The 24,017-nt window shown below is 43.4% G+C and overlaps 1 protein-coding gene across 10 annotated transcripts in view; it reads left to right on the top strand.

Annotated features, from left to right (window-relative positions):
* Positions 1–24,017, top strand: part of LOC115180596 (neuron navigator 3) — a 365,512-nt gene that overhangs the window by 335,608 nt on the left and 5,887 nt on the right. For 6 of the 10 annotated variants that reach the window (XM_029742805.1, XM_029742797.1, XM_029742801.1 and 3 more), the window contains 16 exons: positions 23–46; positions 289–366; positions 5,622–5,705; positions 7,277–7,388; positions 8,127–8,248; positions 8,729–8,749; positions 10,338–10,361; positions 10,861–11,033; positions 12,738–12,903; positions 13,994–14,177; positions 18,150–18,247; positions 18,627–18,722; positions 18,960–19,128; positions 21,033–21,268; positions 21,458–21,612; positions 22,083–22,154. In XM_029742805.1, coding sequence (XP_029598665.1) covers positions 23–46; positions 289–366; positions 5,622–5,705; positions 7,277–7,388; positions 8,127–8,248; positions 8,729–8,749; positions 10,338–10,361; positions 10,861–11,033; positions 12,738–12,903; positions 13,994–14,177; positions 18,150–18,247; positions 18,627–18,722; positions 18,960–19,128; positions 21,033–21,268; positions 21,458–21,612; positions 22,083–22,154 — 1,814 coding nt within the window. The remainder of the gene's footprint in view (positions 1–22; positions 47–288; positions 367–5,621; positions 5,706–7,276; positions 7,389–8,126; positions 8,249–8,728; positions 8,750–10,337; positions 10,362–10,860; positions 11,034–12,737; positions 12,904–13,993; positions 14,178–18,149; positions 18,248–18,626; positions 18,723–18,959; positions 19,129–21,032; positions 21,269–21,457; positions 21,613–22,082; positions 22,155–24,017) is intronic. The other 4 variants (XM_029742799.1, XM_029742800.1, XM_029742803.1 and 1 more) reach the window with 4 other exon arrangements.

The following is a 24,017-nucleotide window of genomic DNA, read 5'->3' as shown; positions in this document are numbered from 1 at the left end:
TATTCTTCTCTTTTCAATCAAGGGTCAAACAGGCCAAAATACCACGGTAATCCCCCACTTACCTTCACACTTACATTCACCCCATTGTTTTATACTGTGGCAATGAGACAGACTTTACATGTTTTCAAATGGATGTTTACTAGGCAGCTGGTACACCAGATTTGGATTTGCTTTTAAAGGGATGGAATCGGAAGATAGGCATGCTCTGTTGTATTTTCAATCAGTCCTGTTTTTTTAGGAGAGATGTGATCGTCATGGTAATCTGTTCATTTTTCCCCACCCAAACAGCAAATCAGGAAGCTGCGACGAGAGTTGGACGCCTCCCAGGAAAAGGTCGCGACCCTCACATCTCAGCTGTCTGCCAATGTAAGTGCCTCTTACTTCAACAAACACTGAGCAGTCAAAACGTCTGCTTCGTGGTTCATTTGCATCCTAGCATGTCAGAGAGGTTTGGGGGAAACTCTGCCTTTGCCAAACCCTTGAATGTAAATCAGTCTAGACACCCACTAATTCCCTTTCTCTCTCTGACTCAAAGGTTTCTTAAGCTTCTGATGAAATGTTTTGAAGTCTGGGTTGTTGTTTTTTTCGAACACGGCTTGTTTACCGGGAATTGTCCTGCGAAGCGAGCCTCATCCAGTGGGGCAGCAATATAGAGCGGCCTAGCAAGAACATGCAGATTCAACAAAACAGAGAGGGGGGGGGGAAAGAGGGGGCTTGTGAGCCAAGTTTGGAGGGAGGAAGTGTATTATACAGAGTGAGAGAGAACCCTGGGAACCCAAAGCCTGTCAGGTCTCTGTGGAGAGATGGGCGCTCCTGTCTCTCTCTGTGCTGGGCCCTGCGTGAAGCGTCTGATCAAGTGCGAGGCTGAAAGGGTCTTCACCAGGGTCTCTGACTTTGATCGAGGAGTTATACATCTCCAGGCACTAAGGCACCACACTGCCAAGAAACTTCCAACTAGCTTTTGTGTTCACTGTGTGACTCATACAGACCCCAGATGTCTTTGTAGAAAAGTTGCATTGTTTAATTTCTGAGAAAGTTTTTTTTAGATGCCTTTGTGTATATATACTGAACAGAAATATAAATGCATCGGTGTTGGTCCCATGTTTCATGAGCTGAAATAAAAGATCCCAGACATTTTCCACATGCACAAATAGCTTATTTCTCTCAAATTTAGTGCACAAATCTGTTTAAATCCCCATTAGTGGGCACTTTTCCTTTGCCAAGATAATCCATCCACCTGACAGGTGTGGCATATCAAGAAGTTGATTAAACTGCATAATCATTACACAGGTGCACCTTGTGCTGGGGACAATAAAAGGCCACTCTAAAATTAGCAGTTTTGTCACACAATACAATGCCTTGTTTTTGAAAGAAAAGCACATTTTTCGTCCATTAAAATAACATCAAATTGATCAGAAATACAGTGTAGACATAGTTAATGTTGTAAATGACTATTGTAGCTGGAAACTGACTATTTTCTTTCATGGAATATCTACGTAGGTGTACAGAGGCCCATTATCAGCAACCATCAATCACTCCTGTGTTCAAATGGCACGTTGTATTAGCTAATCTAAGTTTATCATTTTAAAAGGCTAATTGATCATTAGAAAACCCTTTTGCAATTATGTTAGCACAGCTGAAAACCTTTTTAGCTTTTTAAAATGATAAACTTGGATTAGCTAACACAACGTGCCATTGGAACACAGGAGTGATGGTTGCTGATAACGGGCCGCTGTAAGCCTATGTAGATATTCCACTAAAAATCAGCCGTTTCCAGCTACAATAGTCATTTACAACATTAACTATGTCTACACTGTATTTCTGAAAAATTTGATGTTACTTTAATGGACAAAAAATATGCTTTTCTTTCAAAAACAGAGACATTTCTAAGTTACCCCAAACTTTTGAAAGGTAGTGTATGTCTCAAGTTTTGAGGGAGCGTGCAATTGGCATGTTGACTGTAGGAATATCCACCAGAGCTGTTGCCAGAGAATTGAACGTTCATTTATCTATTATACATTGCCTCCAATGTCGTTTTAGAGAATTTGGCAGCACGTCCAACCGGGCTCACAACCGCATCTAATGAAACTGAGGAGTATTTCTGTCTGTAATAAAGCCCTTTTGTGGGGTAAAACTCATTCTGATTGGCTGGGCCTGGTTCCCCAGTGGGTAGGCCTATGCCCACCCATGCCAAGAGTGTACAAATCTGTCATCAAGGCAAAGGGTGGCTACTTTGAAGAAACTGGTTACTACATGATTCAATATGTCTTATTTCATAGTTTTGATGTCTTCACTATATATATATTTTCTACAATGTAGAATATAGTAAAAATAAAGAAAAACCCTTGAATATATATATATATATATATATATATATATATATATATATATATATATATATATATATATATGTATATATATATATATATATGTATATAGGAAAGGCATGAGGTGCCTCGCTCTAAGTGGGATTTATATTTAATCAGCCATTCAAGAGAACATGACTGCAAACATAGAGTATGCACCTGCTGAAGATGCAGTATCTCTCCCAGACAAATCAGCTTACAGCACCAAAAACGCTGCCTTAATCAATGCTGCAGTGCATGTTTCAACCACTGGAGTCCCGGGAGAGAAATGTTGTCCCAATGCACAATATGGGCCATGAAGCTTGGGTACCAGACACCATGCGGTACCAGACACCATCCGGTACCAGACACCATCCGGTACCAGAGAGAGTGTATGGGTCTGGCGGGGGTGACATTTCAACTATGCCTTTCCTGGGCTCCTGATCCCAATCTGTTCCAGTAGTGGGTGTCATAGTCGAAATGTCATCCCCGCCAGACCCATACACTCTCTCTGGTACCGGATGGTGTCTGGTACCGGATGGTGTCTGGTACCAGATGGTGTCTGGTACCCAAGCTTCATGGCCCATGAGATACTGCATCTTCAGCAGGTGCATACTGTTTGTTTACAGTCATGTTCTCTTGAATGGCTGATTAAATATAAATCCCACTTAGAGTGAGGCTCTGTTTTGTCATTGAACGAATGAGAAGAGCTGTGAGTGTGGTGTCTGCTGATTGACGTCATCGTAGATTGACCCTAATCACATTTCCATTTCAGTCGTTTAGCAGACGCTGTTATCCAGAGCGACTTACAGTAGTGTGCATACATTTTCCGACTTGTCCCTTGTGGGAATCAAACCCGCAACCCTGGAGTTGCAAGCGCTGTGCTCCACCAGCTGAGCTATACGGGACACTAATGTACTGTATGGAAGACGTTCATTTACTGTATCTGCTCACTGTCTTTGTAATATGTTAACATGGAAATGAATATTTTGACCTTTTGGAATAAGGAATATATTTAATAAAGGACTATTCGTTGTGTCACATTCAGCATGCTCCTAGCAGGTCAGTCTGGCCTGATTTGTAGCTAAAATGGCCGCCACATCAGGCAGACAGTTGTATGTGTGTAGTCACATATGGTTTGAGAAGCTCTCCCACGTCCATGTCAATCTATTTCATGTTTGTTTGGGTTTTCTTTGATTAGAACAAAGTCGAATGAGAAAAACCAGCATCCTGGAAAAAGGATTAAAAAGAACAAGCGTTGTAGAAGCGTCTTGGTATTGTACTGTGAGGTTTTTATTTTCTCCTCAGAAGAGATTCCATTCCATGCCTTGGCCATCATTAAAGTGGGTTTAAGAGGTGGGCTTATATCTCTGCGCTCTACTTACCTACCAACCTTACCCTAATTTTCCTTCCTTCACCTTCCGTCAATCTCTCTGTTTCCTTTCCGTCTCTCATTCCTTTCCCTCTCTCACTCTTTTCCCTCTCTCACCCCTTTCTCTCCTCTCTAGATTGCCCTCCCTCTCCCTCTTATCCCCTCCCCTCTACCTCTTTTTGTGCCTTTCTCTTTGGGGATTTGGGAATTAGTATATCTAGCCGTCTGTGCTGGCTTGTTCTACAGCAGTCATGCTGCTGTGTGTGTGTGAGAGTGAGTGTGGATGGGTAGAGCAGAGAGGGCTCTGAGGATGGCGTCGACACTGGGCAGCAGCAGTAGTAGTAGGGGCAGCTCTCTGGCCAGTTCGCTGGTCTGGCCACCCCTCAACCACTACCCCGGCTCCCAGCAGAGGCCCCAGGGCAGGGGTCGCAAGGCCAAAGGCCAGCCGCGGGATGCGTGGGAAGCTTCACAGCCCTACCCACAGGGCGGACAGGTGGGCAGCCGCAGTGGGTGTATGTCACATGATGGAGGGGGCTGATGGGATTGGACGGATGACATTTTGCAAAGGTTATATGCAATTCAGCCAGAGAGGAGAGAAGAGGACCAATATGGTGGTGTTGGCTTATTGGTGTAGGACTGTGATTACTGTGTTGCTACTCCTCCGCCCTGCTGAGCTGAGATTTTCTTATCTGTGGGCACGCTGCCTGGCTCTGTGTGACTCACTGGTCCTGACAGGTGTCTGAGGCTCCATGCTGTGGAGGTGCGTGGGTGTGAGCTCACACTGTTCTGTCTGTTTCTCTCTCTGTCACACACATGCACACACACAATTACTATTCTTGTATTTTTTTTAGGTGAGGACTTATCACCCCCCCCCCCCCCACACACACACACACACACACACACACACACACACACACACACACTATCCCTCACGGTGCTATCCTATTTTCATGGAGCTTTACTTCCATCAGGCTCAGTGCAGCAGGTGGTGTCATGCTGCTAAACATTTGGCACCCTTCAGTTTGTCGCCGGTGTTTCTTCAGGTGAAAAAATAACTCAGGCGCCGTTAAAGCAATGCTAAACCTTCCCTGACCTGTGTACAAGAAGATATGCCCACTTTTCACTTTGCTTTAGGTCTGGGTTAAGCTGTGTTTTTGTGCATGTTCAAATCACCAGTTGGCTGTGAAAATCAGTCCTAATCATGGATGTTGTTGTTGCTGCTGCTGTTGTCTTCAGAGAAAGTGAAGGTTCACAGCTTTCAGAAGAGCAGACGTGGTGTAGCTACCACTTCTTCTGTAGTACAAGTTCTGTGCGTCATGTCTTCTTTGGACCTCCTCATGTTAACTTCCAGTTCATAACCCACAAGTTATCACCCTGGACCAGAGGGGGAGTGGTTAGCATGCAGCAGGCTCAGCGTTGCCATGGTAAAGTGCAAGCTGTAACTAGGGGGAATGTTCCTAGTGTTTTGGTTCAGATACAGAAATAAACATGATCGTCCAGCCAGTCAGTCAGCGCTGGTGGTTCAACAGAGGGATGACTTGACTCAGTCTATCAGAGCTGAGGGTCCCTTGGGAGAGTGATGACTCATGAGAAACACGAGGGAACATGAAGAGGGCGAGAGAAAAAATAGCCTACACCCTCAGGTCGCGTCGATTCTTCTTCTACATGTTTAAGTGGCTATCTAACGATGGATTTTCCACACTGTGTGCTCAATGTGTGTTTGTGGATCATCTTGAATCCACCTGGTTAGAGGTTGTTCCACCTACAGAGAATGGTATATTTATAGGACTTCAGGAAAATGTGACAGAAAATTTGCAAATTTAACGTTTTCTCTTTATGCCTACTTTAATGACCCGTCCGGTGCTTTTGTTGTCTGTGTTGAACTCTGACCTCTGTGTTGGCAGGCTCACCTGGTGGCAGCCTTTGAGAAGAGCCTGGGGAACATGACCTGTCGCCTAACGAGCCTCACCATGACAGCTGAGCAAAAGGTACGTGCCTTTTTCTGTTGCTGTGGCCCACCGCTTCCAGATACCTTCTCATGTATGAAGTCGCGACTTTAGTGTTTAATTCTCTGAGAAGTCTGCCTGTTTGTGCATATCACTGTTAATCCATGGTCCTTTACACTTTACAATAACAGTAACTTATAGAAGTGTGTTAGAGCATTCATAAGGTCTTCATAAGCACTACATAACGTACCCTAAATCATTTATAATCATCCTGTGTCGTGCCCGTGGCACATTTACCACGCTTTATACAGCATGACATTTTCTTATGAATGATTTCTATATAGACCTCTTGATGAAGGCTTCATTACGTTAGATGCTATGTTAAAGGACAATTCCACCCAAAAAACTGTTTTTTGGTATTTTGTTTCAATTAGTCCATTGTCATATGATGCAAAACGCATGATGCTGGGATAATTTCTGTATTTTTAAAGTTAACTATCTTCACTACTTGATTGCTGACAAGCAAAACATTTCGGGACTATGTCAACAATGGACTAATGAAACAAATACCAGAAGATAGTTTTTGGGTGGTTTTCCTTTAAGTTTAGTGTGGGACCTTTTCCCCTTTTACTTTAAGATGAAACTTGTCACATATGTATCCTAATCCAGGACATTGGTTTTGCTCCATACTCTGCAGAGTTATTTCTTCAGGGGCGTGTACTGAATGATGCTATACTCATAGACAGATATCAGACCACATTAGAGATGACAGAAGTGTTTGTTACGGTTCGTAATTGGCAGCACTTGAGTGGGATTAGGGTCTGGGAGAAGAACCCAGATAGGGTAACGTCATCGAGCTCTAAAACCAGGATCAGTGAAAGAATGCTGCGTGTGTTGTAAATGTAAAGCCGTCCTTGTGATGAAACGGGAGCGTTTTTACCGCCTGTCCGCCTGTTCGTGGAAACCCTACTGATAACATTGACGAGCTGTGGCAGCCCTAATCCTGGATAAATTAAACGAGAGATTCTAGAGGGACGTCTTTGTTAAGCAAGCCGCCTGCGCCCTCCCAACTTTTAATTAAGACTGAAACCCTATCACAAGCCCAGAGTGGTTTTGGGGGAATTGGAGCGCTGTTGCCTTATATCTAATCATGTGGGTTTAATAGAGAGGAGCGGCGCAGTGTAAGTTTTATCCAAGCAGGTGGGGCGGAGGGTAAAACTCTATTGCCAAACCTTATCTTCTTAAACCTGCTTATGGCCTATCTCTGTGTGCTTTTGAGGCAGGAATATTTGACTGAGTTATCGTACGACTGTCATTGAATTTTGGATTGAGAATTGAGAGAATGGTGCCCCTGGCCGAAATGAAGGGTAGGCCGTTAGAGATTTAGAGGCAGAAAACAAGATGTTTCTCTTTCAACAGGGTCAGTGAACAAAAAGGTCTATTCACGATCCACCTAAAGCACATTTGTTATTTTTTTGGGACTCCAAATTGTGTTTCTGCAGTATATCTATAATCAAGCACATTCTGCCATTGTTTTCAATTGTGCAGGTTGGTATTGTCTGTAGTGTGGTGGTTGTGGAGGTTGATCTGTGGAGCTGCTATTCTTCCCTCAGGAGTCGGAGCTGGCTGAGCTGAGAGAGACCATCGAGGCGCTGAAAGCCCAGAACACAGACGCCCAGACAGCCATCCAAGTGGCCCTCAACGGCCCCGACCACCTACACAAAGGTAGCACCGCCTGAGGAGAACCCTCCATATGCGCTTTAGTGTGGGCAAGAACCGCACCTCTTCCTCTTGATCGACCCACACATTTCAAACTCTGTCCCTCTTTACTCATGAGAGCAGCCATACACCACTCTAGAATGTTCAGAGCAGCCGTACACCACTCTAGAATGTTCAGAGCAGCCGTACACCACTCTAGAATGTTCAGAGCAGCCGTACACCACTCTAGAATGTTCAGAGCAGCCGTACACCACTCTAGAATGTTCAGAGCAACCGTACACCACTCTAGAATGTTCAGAGCAACCGTACACCACTCTAGAATGTTCAGAGCAACCATACACCACTCTAGAATGTTCAGAGCAACCGTACACCACTCTAGAATGTTCAGAGCAACCGTACACCACTCTAGAATGTTCAGAGCAACCGTACACCACTCTAGAATGTTCAGAGCAACCGTACACCACTCTAGAATGTTCAGAGCAACCGTACACCACTCTCAAATGTTCAGAGCAACCGTACACCACTCTCGAATGTTCAGAGCAACCGTACACCACTCTCGAATGTTCAGAGCAACCGTACACCACTCTAGAATTTTCAGAGCAGCCATACACCACTCTAGAATGTTCAGAGCAGCTGTACACCACTCTAGAAAGTTCACCCTCTTTGAAAGTTGATCTCAAACACCTGGCGCTTGGGAGTTAGACTGGGTAGGTACTAAAAAAGCGGGTTGTCTTGTGCTTCCAGACCTGCGGATTAGGCGGCAACACTCGTCGGAGAGCATGTCCAGCATCAACAGTGCAGCCAGTCACTCGTCCCTGGGCAGCGCCAAAGACCTAGAGGACAAGAAGAAGAAGAAGAAGAGCTGGGTAAGTTAGTGAGTGAAGAAATCCCACGGGAGAAGGAGAGGAGGAGGGTTTCTTGGCTCATATAGACGCCTCCATGCAGTGCACTTCACTCTAACCTCTGAACCATCTAAACCATGCCAGTCTCACACTCCTTTCTACTGAGAAGTCATACATTGTCATAACTGTGACTTGTAATTCCACTCCCTTTTCTCACGCTCTCCCTAACCCTAACCCTAACCCTAACCCTAACCCCTAACCCTAACCCTAACCCTAACCCCTAACCCTACCCTAACCCTAACCCTACCCTAACCCTAACCCTAACCCTAACCCTAACCCCTAACCCTAACCCTAACCCTAACCCCTAACCCTAACCCTAACCCCTAACCCTAACCCTAACCCCTAACCCTAACCCTAACCCTAACCCTACCCTAACCCTAACCCTACCCTAACCCTAACCCTACCCTAACCCTAACCCTAACCCTAACCCTAACCCTCTGCCAGGGAAAGGAGAGAGGCAACAAGGTGAATATGAAACCCCCCCATCCTCTCGCATGTCTATGACAGAGTGAATGACTGTGAGATAAAGAGATAGAGACGGGTAACACTTTGTACAAGGATCACATATTGGGCACTCATTTCCTAAGTGTATAATTGTGTATATAAGTAGGTGAATGGGAGCTTTATTCTATAGTATTAACCAGTCGTTAGTCCTTCATTCAGTGTTTCCTGTACTCATTCATGTGTAAAGAAGAAAACACTAAATAAAGGCCTAATAAAATGTGTTAATAATACCAAATAAAGGCTTAATTCACTATTTCAAATAGTGCCTAATGTGGTCCATTTACCCGAAAGGGACGGATACTTAATTGAGCATGAATCAGTGCTGTCCCGCTAAGTTGCCTTAAGTCCCCCAGTCAGTGTACCCCTTGATTAAGCGTACAGTCCATCTCTCCTAGTAATGTTAAGCTTCTTTCCCCTCTCCATCTGTGTGCAGTTACACTTCTGCCTCCCATGGAGAAAATATGACACACCCTATTTGAGAAATGCATTCATTCAAAATCCATGTTATTGTAAATCCTCCCTCTACCTTGTGTTTTTCTGCCGGTAATACAGTTTCCTCCTGGTTAATGACTACTATTTGCGAGGACCCTCTGAATAATTTTTCATTACATTCAATAATTACTCATACATTCTTATAATAAGATTCAGTACAGAAGACAACCCCACTTCAAGAGTATACAATCTGACCTCCATACTATCTCTTCTGGGAAACAGACCTTGATGAACTGCTAAATGTTCGTCAAGGAGTACGACCAGCATCTTTACAACTGCTCAATTCTCTTTCCCAATCCTTCCCAGACTCTGAGCCAGAGAAAAGCTCAACACATGCTCATAAATAAAAATCTGGTTCTTATTTATGCAGCTATTCATATGAATTTGCATCTAAATTCTGCCTCTGTGGCCCTGTGGCCTGAAGCACTGGGAGTGTGTGGCTCAGAGGTTAATGAAGAGCCTGTGATCTGGCTGAAGAGGGCATCGCTAACAGGAGGGAGCGGGACATGGGCACACACACACACAAACACACACAAAAACACACACACACACATCAATTGCAGTTTCCCCCCCTGGATCCATTCTTCAACTTGTACAGGAAACAAAATGTCTCCTACTGCCGGCTCCATTGTGGCTCCAGATGTTCTTTGACATGGGGGGAAAGGCTCCAGTCACACTGACAATGATGTGATTGTGCTAGGGCTCCTCCTCCTAACAAGGGAACCTAGAGATATGAGGCAGCTCAGCTCTGAGTGCCAAAATGCAAATGCCTCAGACCTCAGGAACTAATTGCCAGTTAAATGGAGTTTTAAAGGGGCAAGGGAAGTCTTTTGGGGTATGTATGACAGTTGAACAAAGCTCATTAGGTATTTAGAAGCTATATTCTTCAAAAATCAATATATATATCATTCATTTGAAAGTATAAAAATGGATGTACCAATCTCAGATTTCCCCTTTAAAGATAATGGTGGCCTTAGCAGTAATACAGTAGTGATGATGTGTGGGTCAGTGGAGCAGCGTGTCCTTGTGATAACAGTAGTGATTGTTCTATCCTCAGGTGGCTGATTCCATCCCAGCACAGGTTAGTTGTACTAAAGCATCTACCGTTCGTATGCTGTGGTGACTTCCTCCTCTTCCTCCTCTCCTTTCCTCCTCAGTTCCTCAACTTTTTCCCCTTCTACAACTGTTCGGCATGGAAACAGCCCCCCTCTCCTCTTCCTCCATTTTGACTGCCTGTTTGTTTCTAGTTCCAGGACCTTAAAAAGTCTGGCTCCTCCCCTGCATTCCTCATTCCTCCTCCATACAGTCTGGCTCCTCCCTGCATTCCTCATTCCTCCAGTCTGGCTCCTCCCCTGCATTCCTCATTCCTCCTCCATACAGTCTGGCTCCTCCCTGCATTCCTCCTCCATACAGTCGCCCTTGATTGGATCCCTCTCTCGCCTTGATTGAGTTGCCTTGCGTTCCCTCTCTCTCAGATGGTGACTGTTACCTAAGAACAGCACTGACTTGGCCCGACAGGAAATTATGTCCGTTAAGTTGGAGAGATGGGCGATGTTGACGTTTTGGTGTTTCTCTTGTAGTTGCGGAGCTCGTTCAAGCAGGCGTTCAGTAAGAAGAAGGGCAACAAGCCTCAGTCTCCCCACGATGACATCGAAGAGATGACGGACTCATCGCTGCCGTCCTCGCCCAAGCTACAGCATGCTAACAGACAGGACAGCTTCCCAACACTACTCTCCTCAGCCTCTACCACAGAGTGAGTATACTGTAATATACACACTTGGCAGATTGCCTAGCGGTTAGAGCGTTGGGCCAGTAACCGAAAGGTCGCTAGTTCGAATCCGCGAGCCGACAAGGTGAAGAATCTGTCGATTTTCCCTTGTGCAAGGCACTTAACCCTAATTGCCCCATGGTCACCGTTGATCATGGCTGACCCTGGACGTGACCCTACACCCCGAGGATGTCTCAGGGGGAGTTGGGATATGCAAAAAACACATTTCTAATTAACACATGTATGAAGACACACTTGTACATGTGTGAAACAGGACAAATATAATCACCCACCTCATTATTATTATTATTACACACAGGCTACATCCCAATCTACATACAACACATACTTCAGCGTCTTCCATTTCTTGGCACAAATGTTGTTTTTCTTCTGAATTCACCCAGTCTTTTTTTATGTCTCTTCTTGTTCACCTTGTTTCTCCATTTCATATGTCTATCTGTCCAGTAACAAGTGCGTTTGTGATAGCAAGCCCCTCCCCATTTGGAAGTCAAAGAGAAGGCTAAACGGTCATGTGGTCTACAAGCACAGATCTCGGTAACAGGCAGTGTGTGGCTGGCTCGCTGTTGGGGGTGTGAGGGGCTTTCATCATCTTAACTCAGCCTGCTTTTATCTTTTTGGGTGGCTCCCAAATGGCACGTTAGTCCCTATATTGTGCACTCTAGGACCCATAGGGCTCTGGTCAAAAGTGGTGCACTATGTAGGGAATAGGGTGCTCTTTGGGACGTATCCTTTCTCTCACAAAGGGCCCCAATCAGGCCACGACACAAAAATATAATGCACCCGAATGTGAGCCGTGTACACAAATATTAAAATCACTTATGGGAGATTATATTATATTTCCGTGCTTACTTATACTGCTGGTGAATTGGCCATGTACAGAAGGCTCCTCCATCTTGCTAATATCCGCGGCTGGCCATGCATTTGCCAGAAGCATGCTAGTTTCATTCACATCTGCTGTGTGTGGGCCAGCTGGCTAGTTGGTTTGCCCTCACTTCTTTGGAGGGTCCCTGACAGGCTTTCCTAGCCGTGGAGGGTGATGCTCATAGTGTGGGTTTTGAAGTCAATTTCCCCATTTCAGATCGTAAACTCAGCTGTGACCTACAGAGTTTGATAGTAGTGAATGACTTACATGGTAGCAGTAGTAGCAACACTGGAGCCATAGACAGACACCATCTTTGTCTTTGCTTGGCATGCCAGATGGACAATTCCTATGATGGAGGATTCACTCATCCCCAATGCTCACGTGATCCCAGTGTGACCCCATACCACCTATGTGTATGTGTGTTTTCTAAGTGTCTGCCATAACGGTTTCCTACTGCCTCCAATGGATTCTCTTTGGTTTGACTGTTCAGCCGAGTTCTCTCTCTCGGGGGTTGAGGTTCCCTCGGTGGACGATACCCATGCCTGTACTGTACTGTGTGTAACTATCCCTGTTTGTAGTATTTCTAGCCTGTATGTGTAAATATCCCTGTTTGTAGTATTTCTAGCCTGTATGTGCAACTACCCCTGTTTTTAGTATTTCTAGCCTGTATGTGCAACTATCCCTGTGTGTAGTATTTCTAGCCTGTATGTGTAACTACTCCTGTTTGTAGTATTTCTAGCCTGTATGTGTAACTACCCCTGTGTGTAGTATTTCTAGCCCTGTGACCCCTGTGCGACCCCATGCAGGCTGTGTGAGTGCACGGAGGCGGAGGCGGAGATCATCCTGCAGCTGAAGAACGAGCTGAGGGAGAAGGAACTGAAGCTGACAGACATCCGCCTAGAGGCTCTTAGCTCCGCCCACCACCTGGACCAGATCCGAGAGGCCATGAACCGTATGCAGGTGAGGAACCAGGTAGCCTGCTAAACGAATGCACAACCCAAACCATGGGGGACCACCAATGACAATTAGCACTGACTTCTATATCAAATCACTAATTGTACATATAGCCTTATATTGTTGTTTGTTTAACACTAATCCAGTCCATTTCTTATCTGTTGTTTTATCTGTATGTATATTGTTTATAATGTAAACTGTAAAAAAAAATACTTCAGGAAGTAGACATTATTGGGTTGCACCCAGAGAGACCTGTTTCCCAGGGGCCAGTGGGCCGTGGCACTGTGCAGTTAGGGAGCTAATGCAGTGTTTGGGGATTGTTCTGGCTCTTTGATGCCATGCCAGGGGTGACTGGGTTGGTCAGGGGGTTCAGGGGGAAGCCAACAAGCCGCAATGGCACCGTGGTCAACTTACAATTTAACCACTCAGACCACTAATTAGGTTTATCTGTCAGTGGGGCTGGCCGTGCCGTACACCCAATCACCTTTCTGGTAGAGCATTGACTATGCATCTCGTGACAAAGACCGGGAGGACAGTGGCTTGGCCGTTGATGTCAACTCCCATGACAAAACGGCAACAACTGGAGAAGTCAGCGCTCTCTCCTCAGATGTGTAGATAATCTACCCAGGCCCTTAATCTGGGATTTAGATTTGTGAACAGCCCAGTACAAAGAGCTCTGTTGAGATTAATGGGGCTCTCACAGCCAACAATGATGCTAATACTGATCCACAATGATAACTATGGCCAGTCTGAATGCAAGGAAATTTCCATATTCTTCTAATCGGCTTACCTCTCAGTAGAATGACTTTATTTTACATCGGGTTGGGCTCAGTTTCTGGATTGCTCTCTAAAAGCGTCCATTTGTGGTGATGTCATTGTCTCCCAACAGGTGGCGTAGGCCTACATGATGAGTTATAACCATAGAAATATGAATTACTAAACAGGAAACTCAATACGGTTGCTGGTCCACCCATCACAGAACATTGACTTGAATGGGAATGTCCATTCTGGTAATTCTGTTTCTATGGTTTAGAAAAGCATCTGTCAGGAAACGCCGACAGTGTCATTCAGAGTATCCTCCTGATGTTTATTCTCTGTCACTGGGCAGAATGAGATCGAGTTGCTGAAAGCGGAAAATGACCGGCTCAAGACGGGAGGCACCACGCCAGCCGCCACGCCAGCCAAGATGGGCCGGCCGCCCTCTGAGACCTCCAGCACATCCTCGTCCTCCTCGCGCCAATCTCTGGGCCTGTCCCTCAACAACCTCAATATCACAGACACCATCATGTCAGGTGAGCCACAGCTTTGGGCCTGTCCGTCAACAACCTCAACATCAACTGTGGTGACCCACCATAACCCCGTGACTCTACAACATGACAGACACCATCATGTCAGGTGATTCACCACAGCCCCGTGACTCTACAACATGACAGACACCATCATGTCAGGTGATTCACCACAACCCCGTGACTCTACAACATGACAGACACCATCATGTCGGGTGATTCACCACAGCCCCGTGACTCTACAACATGACAGACACCATCATGTCAGGTAATTCACCACAGCCCCGTGACTCTACAACATGACAGACACCATCATGTCAGGTGATTCACCACAGCCCCATGACTCTACAACATGACAGACACCATCATGTCAGGTGATTCACCACAGCCCTGTGACTCTACAACATGACAGACACCATCATGTCAGGTGATTCACCACAGCCCCGTGACTCTATTCAGTTGAACAGTTTACATTATATTCTCCTGGATGATGATTTAGTAGAACAGTTTACATTATATTCTCCTGGATGATGATTTAGTTGAACAGTTCACATTATATTCTCTTGGATGATGATTTAGTTGAACAGTTTACATTATATTCTCCTGGATGATGATTTAGTTGAACAGTTTACATTATATTCTCCTGGATGATGATTTAGTTGAACAGTTTACATTATATTCTCCTGGATGATGATTTAGTTGAACAGTTTACATTATATTCTCCTGGATGATGATTTAGTAGAACAGTTTACATTATATTCTCCTGGATGATGATTTAGTAGAACAGTTTACATTATATTCTCCTGGATGATGATTTAGAAGAAAAGTTTACATTATATTCTCCTGGATGATGATTTAGTAGAACAGTTTACATTATATTCTCCTGGATGATGATTTAGTAGAACAGTTTACATTATATTCTCCTGGATGATGATTTAGTAGAACAGTTTACATTATATTCTCCTGGATGATGATTTAGTAGAACAGTTTACATTATGTTCTCCTGGATGATGATTTAGTAGAACAGTTTACATTATATTCTCCTGGATGATGATTCAGTTGAACAGTTTACATTATATTCTCCTGGATGATGATTTAGTTGAACAGTTTACATTACATTCTCCTGGATGATGATTTAGTTGAACAGTTTACATTATATTCTCCTGGATGATGATTTATTTGAACAGTTTACATTATATTCTCCTGGATGATGATTTAGTTGAACAGTTTACATTATATTCTCCTGGATGATGATTTAGTTGAACAGTTTACATTATATTCTCCTGGATGATGATTTAGTAGAACAGTTTACATTATATTCTCCTGGATGAGGATTTAGTTGAACAGTTTACATTATATTCTCCTGGATGATGATTTAGTAGAACAGTTTACATTATATTCTCCTGGATGATGATTTAGTAGAACAGTTTACATTATATTCTCCTGGATGAGGATTTAGTAGAACAGTTTACATTATATTCTCCTGGATGAGGATTTAGTTGAACAGTTTACATTGTCATTTGAGACCAGTCATTTAGGATAGGGACTTGTTCTTAGGGAGTTGAGCTGGAGTGTGTCACACAGGGGATTGTTTGAGACTGCTTCTCTGTGGATGGGGGCTCCAATAGCTTTGACACACTCAATGTATTAAAGTCTTTACTGTTACCCAACACGCTGCGTTGATCTATCTTTATTGTTACCCAACACGCTGCGTTGATCTATCTTTACTGTTACCAAACACGCTGCATTGTCCTATCTTTACTGTTACCCAACACGCTGCGTTGATCTATCTTTATTGTTACCCAACACGCTGCGTTGATCTATCTTTACTGTTACCAAACACGCTGCGTTGATCTATCTTTACTGTTACCAAACACGCTGCGTTGATCTATCTTTACTGTTACCAAACACGCTGCATTGTCCTATCTTTACTGTTACCCAACACGCTGCGTTGATCTATCTTTATTGTTACCCAACACGCTGCGTTGATCTATCTTTACTGTTACCAAACACGCTGCGTTGATCTATCTTTACTGTTACCCAACACGCTGCGTTGATCTATCTTTACTGTTACCCAACATGCTGCGTTGATCTATCTTTACTGTTACCCAACACGCTGCGTTGATCTATCTTTACTGTTACCAACACGCTGCGTTGATCTATCTTTACTGTTACCCAACACGCTGCGTTGATCTATCTTTATTGTTACCCAACACGCTGCGTTGATCTATCTTTACTGTTACCAAACACGCTGCGTTGATCTATCTTTACTGTTACCCAACACGCTGCGTTGATCTATCTTTACTGTTACCAACACGCTGCGTTGATCTATCTTTACTGTTACCCAACACGCTGCGTTGATCTATCTTTACTGTTACCAAACACGCTGCGTTGATCTATCTTTATTGTTACCCAACAGGCTGCGTTGTCCTATCTTTACTGTTATCCAACACGCTGCGTTGTCCTATCTTTACTGTTACCCAACACGCTGCGTTGATCTATCTTTATTGTTACCCAACAGGCTGCGTTGTCCTATCTTTACTGTTATCCAACACACTGCGTTGATCTATCTTTACTGTTATCCAACACGCTGCGTTGATCTATCTTTACTGTTACCAACACGCTGCGTTGATCTAGCTTTACTGTTACCCAACACGCTGCGTTGATCTATCTTTACTGTTACCCAACAGGCTGCGTTGTCCTATCTTTATTGTTACCCAACAGGCTGCGTTGTCCTATCTTTACTGTTACCCAACACGCTGCGTTGATCTATCTTTACTGTTACCCAACAGGCTGCGTTGTCCTATCTTTACTGTTACCCAACACGCTGCGTTGATCTAGCTTTACTGTTACCCAACATGCTGTGTTGTCCTATCTTTACTGTTACCCAACATGCTGCGTTGATCTATCTTTACTGTTACCCAACACGCTGCGTTGATCTATCTTTACTGTTACCAAACACGCTGCGTTGATCTATCTTTACTGTTACCAAACACGCTGCGTTGATCTATCTTTACTGTTACCCAACACGCTGCGTTGATCTAGCTTTACTGTTACCCAACACGCTGCGTTGATCTATCTTTACTGTTACCCAACACGCTGCGTTGATCTATCTTTACTGTTACCCAACACGCTGCGTTGATCTATCTTTACTGTTACCCAATACGCTGCGTTGATCTATCTTTACTGTTACCCAACACGCTGTTTGGCCAGTTTGAAGACAATGTGCTAATCCTTTTGGATGAAGGTGAGTCACCACAGCACGTTTGTCCAAGTAGAGTTCCTCAAGTTGAAGTAACATGTGCATCAATCAAGCAGACATCAGAACAGAACTCCTCGGAGAGGTGTGTGTGTGTGTGTGTGTGTGTGTGTGTGTGTGTGTGTGTGTGTGTGTGTGTGTGTGTGTGTGTGTGTGTGTGTGTGTGTGTGTGTGTGTGTGTGTGTGTGTGTGTGTGTGTGAGAGACTAATTAAACCTTGTATGCTCCTCTTCTCCGAATCCGGCCTTGTCCTCGTCGATGAGTGGAGCGCTGTTCGTTCCTCCTTTGGTCTCCTCGTCTGTCCTGTAATTAAAACAGAACACTCTCGGAGGACTTTGGGGCTGTTTAATTGATGGGGGGATGAGTTGGGAGCAGCAGCGCGTGGGAAGACGAGTGGCAGAGGGCCCTTATCACCCCTGCGCAGAGCCTGCGTGCCAGCAAGCCAGCCGAATACCAAGTAGTTCCCTTTCCTCCCCAGTTCAATGTAAATAAAGCAGAGAGAGAGGAAAATACAATGTTTATAATTAATATCTGGCGCTCCTAGCAATGTCACTTTTTTAGCCTGACAACCGTGTCTTTCAAACAGGCAGAAGGACCGCTCTATTTTAAATTTAGGCTCTGTTGTTTTTACTTCTCTATTTTTCAGACGCTTTTATTACAGAGATGTTTTTCCCCAAGATTCTTTCTTCCCTTGATAGATAGATGTGTTTGTGCCCACAGATATTCTCCTGGACGATGGTTATGAGGGCAATATACGCAAAGAGGGGCGCAGTGTCCGCATTGTGGTCACAATCAACAGTGGTTCCAATAAGACCAAGGTAACTAATGAGATATAAGTGCCGAGAATCAACAGTGGCTCCAATATGACCAAGGTAACTAATGAGATATAGGTGCCTAGAATAACAATGTGAGAATCTTATGCTGTCGTATGATCAGATGCTTCAGTACCAGCGCTTGACTTGGGCAGGAGCTCACCGGAGCCGAGTACCGGGACCTTCGTTTTTCTGTTGCTCTTCTAAAATATTATATCAAAAGAATTTTGGAGCTCCTGCACCTTAATATAAACAGTACCGGCAACCAAAATAAACACTGGCACTTATTTCAGTCCAAGTCACTGTTCGGTACAACAATTTTGCCACTTGTTTTCATTCAAGTGTCTGACATCCTACATTTTCTAATTCCCTATCGTACACTCAGGGTATGCAAAGCCAGGAGTACCTCATTGGTTCCATCGGCGTGAGCGGAAAGACCAAGTGGGATGTGCTAGATGGAGTAATCAGACGATTATTCAAGGTAAAACCTCCTTCCCCTTGCTCACCATATGATCAGCCACTGACTGAACCCTACAGACCAAAAACCAAATATGAAGCACTTCATTTGTTGTGTCAGAAAAAGCTCATGATATATGGTTCTTCATCTGTATGATTGACAGACTATTTCTTTGTTGTGGAAACGTATATGGATAAACACTGAGATATTAGATGGAATTTTAAAATAAAGACGCATTCTATGTGGCCATTTCCCCTCCAGGAGTACGTGTTCCGGGTGGACCCACTGACCAGTCTGGGGCTGAACTCAGACAGTATAGTCAGCTATAGGATGGGGGATGTGGTGCGGGCCCACGCCTCTGAACTGCCTGAAATGCTGCCCTGTGGCTACCTGGTGGGGGACAACAACGTCATCAGCGTCAACCTCAAAGGTACTAGGATGGCCCAGACTAACGGCATGATGCATTTCACTGTTTCTATTGTTGTGTGTTTTATGTATTACTGTACGTCCTACATCCTTTTAAGGACATGACCAAACACATTTCTCTCTGGTGGGATAATAAAGTTTATTAAATCAAAATAGCACAGATATAGAGGAAGGGCCTTGAGTCTTGACCATGAGACCTGACCAGGAACAACCCACGGCCCTACCTATAGGATGGCACATTTCCAAACATGACAAAATGGAACCCCAGAAGGTTTAAATAGAATGTCCAAAAACATCTTTATCCTGACATGACAATACTCTCATTTACTTTGAAAAGCACTTCGGACACTTCAGTCAATGTACTGCTCCTGAAGGGGCATTGGAGGTGTTTTAAATGGACTAACATCGGCTTCCATTTTTATTCACCAGAGCTAAAAAAAAGTAGACAACACTTCCTTTATTTCACTCGCATGCTGGCTGCTATATTCCTGTGGTCGTAATGGCCGCTTCTCTCCCATTACATTTTTTACATTTTAGTCATTTAGCAGACGCTCTTATCCAGAGCGACTTACAGTAGTGAATGCATACATTTCATACAATTTCATACATTTTTTTTTCTGTGCTGGCCCCCCGTGGGAATCGAACCCACAACCCTGGCGTTGCAAACACCATGCTCTACCAACTGAGCTACAGGAAGGACCATAGTCACGACAGTGGCCATCAGCAGGAAAATGTAGTGGGCCAGGCCTGAACTAGGTGCCATTGAATCCTGTGTCAGCACTCTGCATTACAGTTGTGTTTCACTGGAGGAGTAGTGTCCAAGCTCCCATCAACAGTCAATTATAGTTACTCTGCAGTCATTGAAGCTGAATTATAGTTACTCTGCAGTCATTGAAGCTGAACTATAGTTACTCTGCAGTCATTGAAGCTGAATTATAGTTACTCTGCAGTCATTAAAGCTGAACTATAGTTACTCTGCAGTCATTGAAGCTGAATTATAGTTACTCTGCAGTCATTGAAGCTGAATTATAGTTACTCTGCAGTCATTGAAGCTGAATTATAGTTACTCTGCAGTCATTAAAGCTGAACTATAGTTACTCTGCAGTCATTGAAGCTGAATTATAGTTACTCTGCAGTCATTGAAGCTGAATTATAGTTACTCTGCAGTCATTGAAACTGAATTATAGTTACTCTGTAGTCATTGAAGCTGAATTATAGTTACTCTGCAGTCATTGAAGCTGAATTATAGTTACTCTGCAGTCATTGAAACTGAATTATAGTTACTCTGCAGTCATTGAAGCTGAATTATAGTTACTCTGCAGTCATTGAAACTGAATTATAGTTACTCTGCAGTCATTGAAGCTGAATTATAGTTACTCTGCAGTCATTGAAGCTGAATTATAGTTACTCTGCAGTCATTGAAACTGAATTATAGTTACTCTGCAGTCATTGAAGCTGAATTATAGTTACTCTGCAGTCATTGAAGCTGAATTATAGTTACTCTGCAGTCATTGAAGCTGAATTATAGTTACTCTGCAGTCATTAAAGCTGAACTATAGTTACTCTGCTGATCCTAAATCAGCGCTCCTACTCTGAGACGCTTGACACATATGCCACCTGATGTCCCAAAGAGTTGCACCATAAACAATAATCAACTCTTCCCATTTCTCATTATTTATTTTATTTTATCATTTATTAACCATCGCACTGCATTTAATTATGATATTTTATGGGCTATTACCTGAGTGACTGAACTCAATTCATTCCATTTGTTTTAGAATGGCATGAATTGTATTCAGTCTACCACAGGTTGTGAGAGGCTATGTACCGTTATATACCGTTAACATGATAATATCCTGTATTATTAGCACCTAGTATCATCAGACAATCACGTCTCTCCTCCTGTAGGTGTGAAGGAGAACAGCATAGACAGCCTGGTATTTGACACCCTCATCCCCAAGCCCATCATCCAGAGATACCTCAACCTGCTCATGGAGCATCGCCGCATCATCCTCTCTGGCCCCAGCGGCACCGGGAAGTCCTTCCTGGCCAGCAAGCTGGCAGAGTTCATTGTCACCAAGTCTGGTCGAAAGGTCACGGAGAGCAACTTGGCTAGCTTCAACGTGGACCAGAAATCCAGCAAGGTAAGAAAACGCTCAGCCAAGAGTATTAAGGAGCTAGTCGCTAAGGAGTCGACATATTTGTCTTTAAATCGCCTCGTTTGGCACTATACAGTATATCAAGGACAGTGGTCCTATTTCAAAGACAAAGTAACACTCACTTTATGAATAATGGCCACATCTTTAAGCTCACTTTGTGTTGTTTCTGTGCAGGACCTGCATCAGTACCTATCCAGCCTGGCAGAGCAGTGCAACTCTGAGGAGAGCGAGACGGAGCTGCCCACCGTGGTCATACTGGACAACCTCCACCACATCGGCTCACTCAGCGACATCTTCAATGGATTCCTCAACTACAAGTACCACAAATGGTGAGTATAGCTCCACCGGCACAGGAAGCAAGTCTAGCCGCTATAGGATGATGGGGGTGATGATGATGATGGTGGTGGTGGTGGGGATGATGATGATGATTGTGTTTAGCTCAAATGCAACAGTTAATGTGAACACTGGGATTCTGTACCAACAACCATTTCTAGCTTTACTCATTACAAGATGGTCGTGGTGGTGGTGGTGATGATGGTGGTGGTGGTGGGGATGATGATGATGATTGTGTTTAGCTCAAATGCAACAGTTAATGTGAACACTGGGATTCTGTACCAACAACCATTTCTAGCTTTACTCATTACAAGATAATGCAATTCGTATTGTATTCTAGATAGTTTACCTTCTGTTCCCTGATAAGCACAATCAGTGTTGTGAAAGGAAAGGTAAATATCCGTATTGCCTCGCCCTGGTACGTAACTGCACTGTCCTCAGTATAATTCTTCTGTCTTGTCTGCAGCCCGTATGTGATTGGAACCATGAACCAGGGAGTGTCTTCCTCTCCCAACCTTGAGCTTCACCACAATTTCAGGTATGTGTACCTTCACCAACACTCAAACCAGGATTCAAAAGCTTCATTTGCTCTTTGCTTTGAACATATTGTTTTTCCTGTACAGACAACATATTCAAGCAGATTTTTGCTAACTAACGTTATTTTGGGGCCTTTTTCTTTTTTTTTAACTCTGTTTATTCAGTTTTACACACAAGACAACACAAAACAATATAAATAATATACTCAACTAGAAAAAATACATAAAGAAAAGCTTTAAAGATTTAAAGATACCGTACTTTGGACAAGTTAAACACACCGGGCAGAAGGCTGCCCAGGTTGAAGGGCAATCTGTAATACAGGGACAGAGCACACACCTCACCATTGTTCCTGTAAACAGACAAGGGATAGGGGTGGAGAAATGCAACCATCCAACCATCCACTGGACCAAAAATAAAGTTTACAATGCTTTAAAAAAAATTGAATAATTTCATGTAAGCATGAACAGAATAATAAAAATAAAAAACAGGGCAAAACAAGCTCACATTTTAGTCTCTGGCAGGGCAAGATGAACAAGGCATCCGCAGGTCACATTCAATAAGAATCAATAGGAACATCATCAACCTTAATTCCCCCCCCCAAAAAAACACAAATAAATGCTCATCCAGCCCTTAATTCACAGGGGAGTCAAATACAGACTTATTTTAGTTTTAATATGAATGCCATCAGAGGATGGACTGTTTAAAGTAAGACCGGAATGGAGCCCAGGCCTCATAAAACAGTTTGGGGTTCCCACGTGTATTGAATTTAAAACATCTATTTTCAGAGAGCACCCAATATCCCACCCAATATTTATAAGATGGGGGAGCTGCCATCTTCCAGTTCTGTAGTATTAGCCGTCTAGCTAAAAGAGTTGTATAAACAACAGTGTCCAACTGAATTCTTGACAGGGGGGTACCTATGGGCAGTACTCCAAAAAGGCTGTAAGGGGAGACTGATCTATAACAGTGTCATATATATCAGAGAAACATTTAAATATTCATTCCCAGAAACCTGACAGTTCGTGACAGCCCCAAAACATATGATACAGTGATGCTGCTTCTGTTTTACATCGGACACAGGTAGGATCAGAATCTGAGAATATTCTTCCCAGTTTGGCTTGGGGCCTTTTTCAACAATAATATGTGCTGTATTATTTTAAAAAGGGTGACTATAAAAAGATTTTAAAATTGTAACTCAATCAAAAATGAATCAATAGTCAATAGTAAAACTACCAATAAGAACATTGTGATTATGTACAGTATTTCATCAGCATTTCATTCCTGCTTCCACTAGTAGAAACAATAATACCACCACCAGGCCTACTGCCACAAAATAGTTGTGTGGATGTCTTTCAAACCATGAAGTCAGTCAACTTCAGATATTACATATTAGAAAGTAGAAGAAAAAAACCCTGACAATTCACATAGAAGTATTTATTATAGATCTGTCATTCTAATTGAAAGTAAGTTCTATATGAGCTATTTCTATGCTTCCCGTTAAGTTTCGTTTTTGCGTCTTTAACTTTGGTTTTGTACACCAGCTTCAAACAGCTGACAATACAATATTTTTGGTTATGGAAAATATTTCACAGCTGTTTAGATGATACAATGATTCTCTACACTAGACTTGCTGGTTTTGTTACATAAACTGAAATAAGGTTAACTATTAGAATTGTTCTAAACAGGCAATGGTGGAGTGATTTATGCATAGTGCATCTTAAACTTGGCTAATTAGCTTTGCTAATTTGACCTGATATAATTTTAGGCCTTAGACACCTGGTAATTTTTTACGTGACATATTTGAGAAGATAATTACATGACTAATGTGGCGACAGATATATTTGTCATTGGGTGCATGCAAAAT

This window comes from Salmo trutta, chromosome 40 (assembly GCF_901001165.1).
Source record: "Salmo trutta chromosome 40, fSalTru1.1, whole genome shotgun sequence".
In the NCBI taxonomy this organism is placed as follows: domain Eukaryota; kingdom Metazoa; phylum Chordata; class Actinopteri; order Salmoniformes; family Salmonidae; genus Salmo; species Salmo trutta.
Note: the sequence above shows the minus strand (reverse complement) of the source record. Positions and strands in the feature narration are given on the sequence as shown.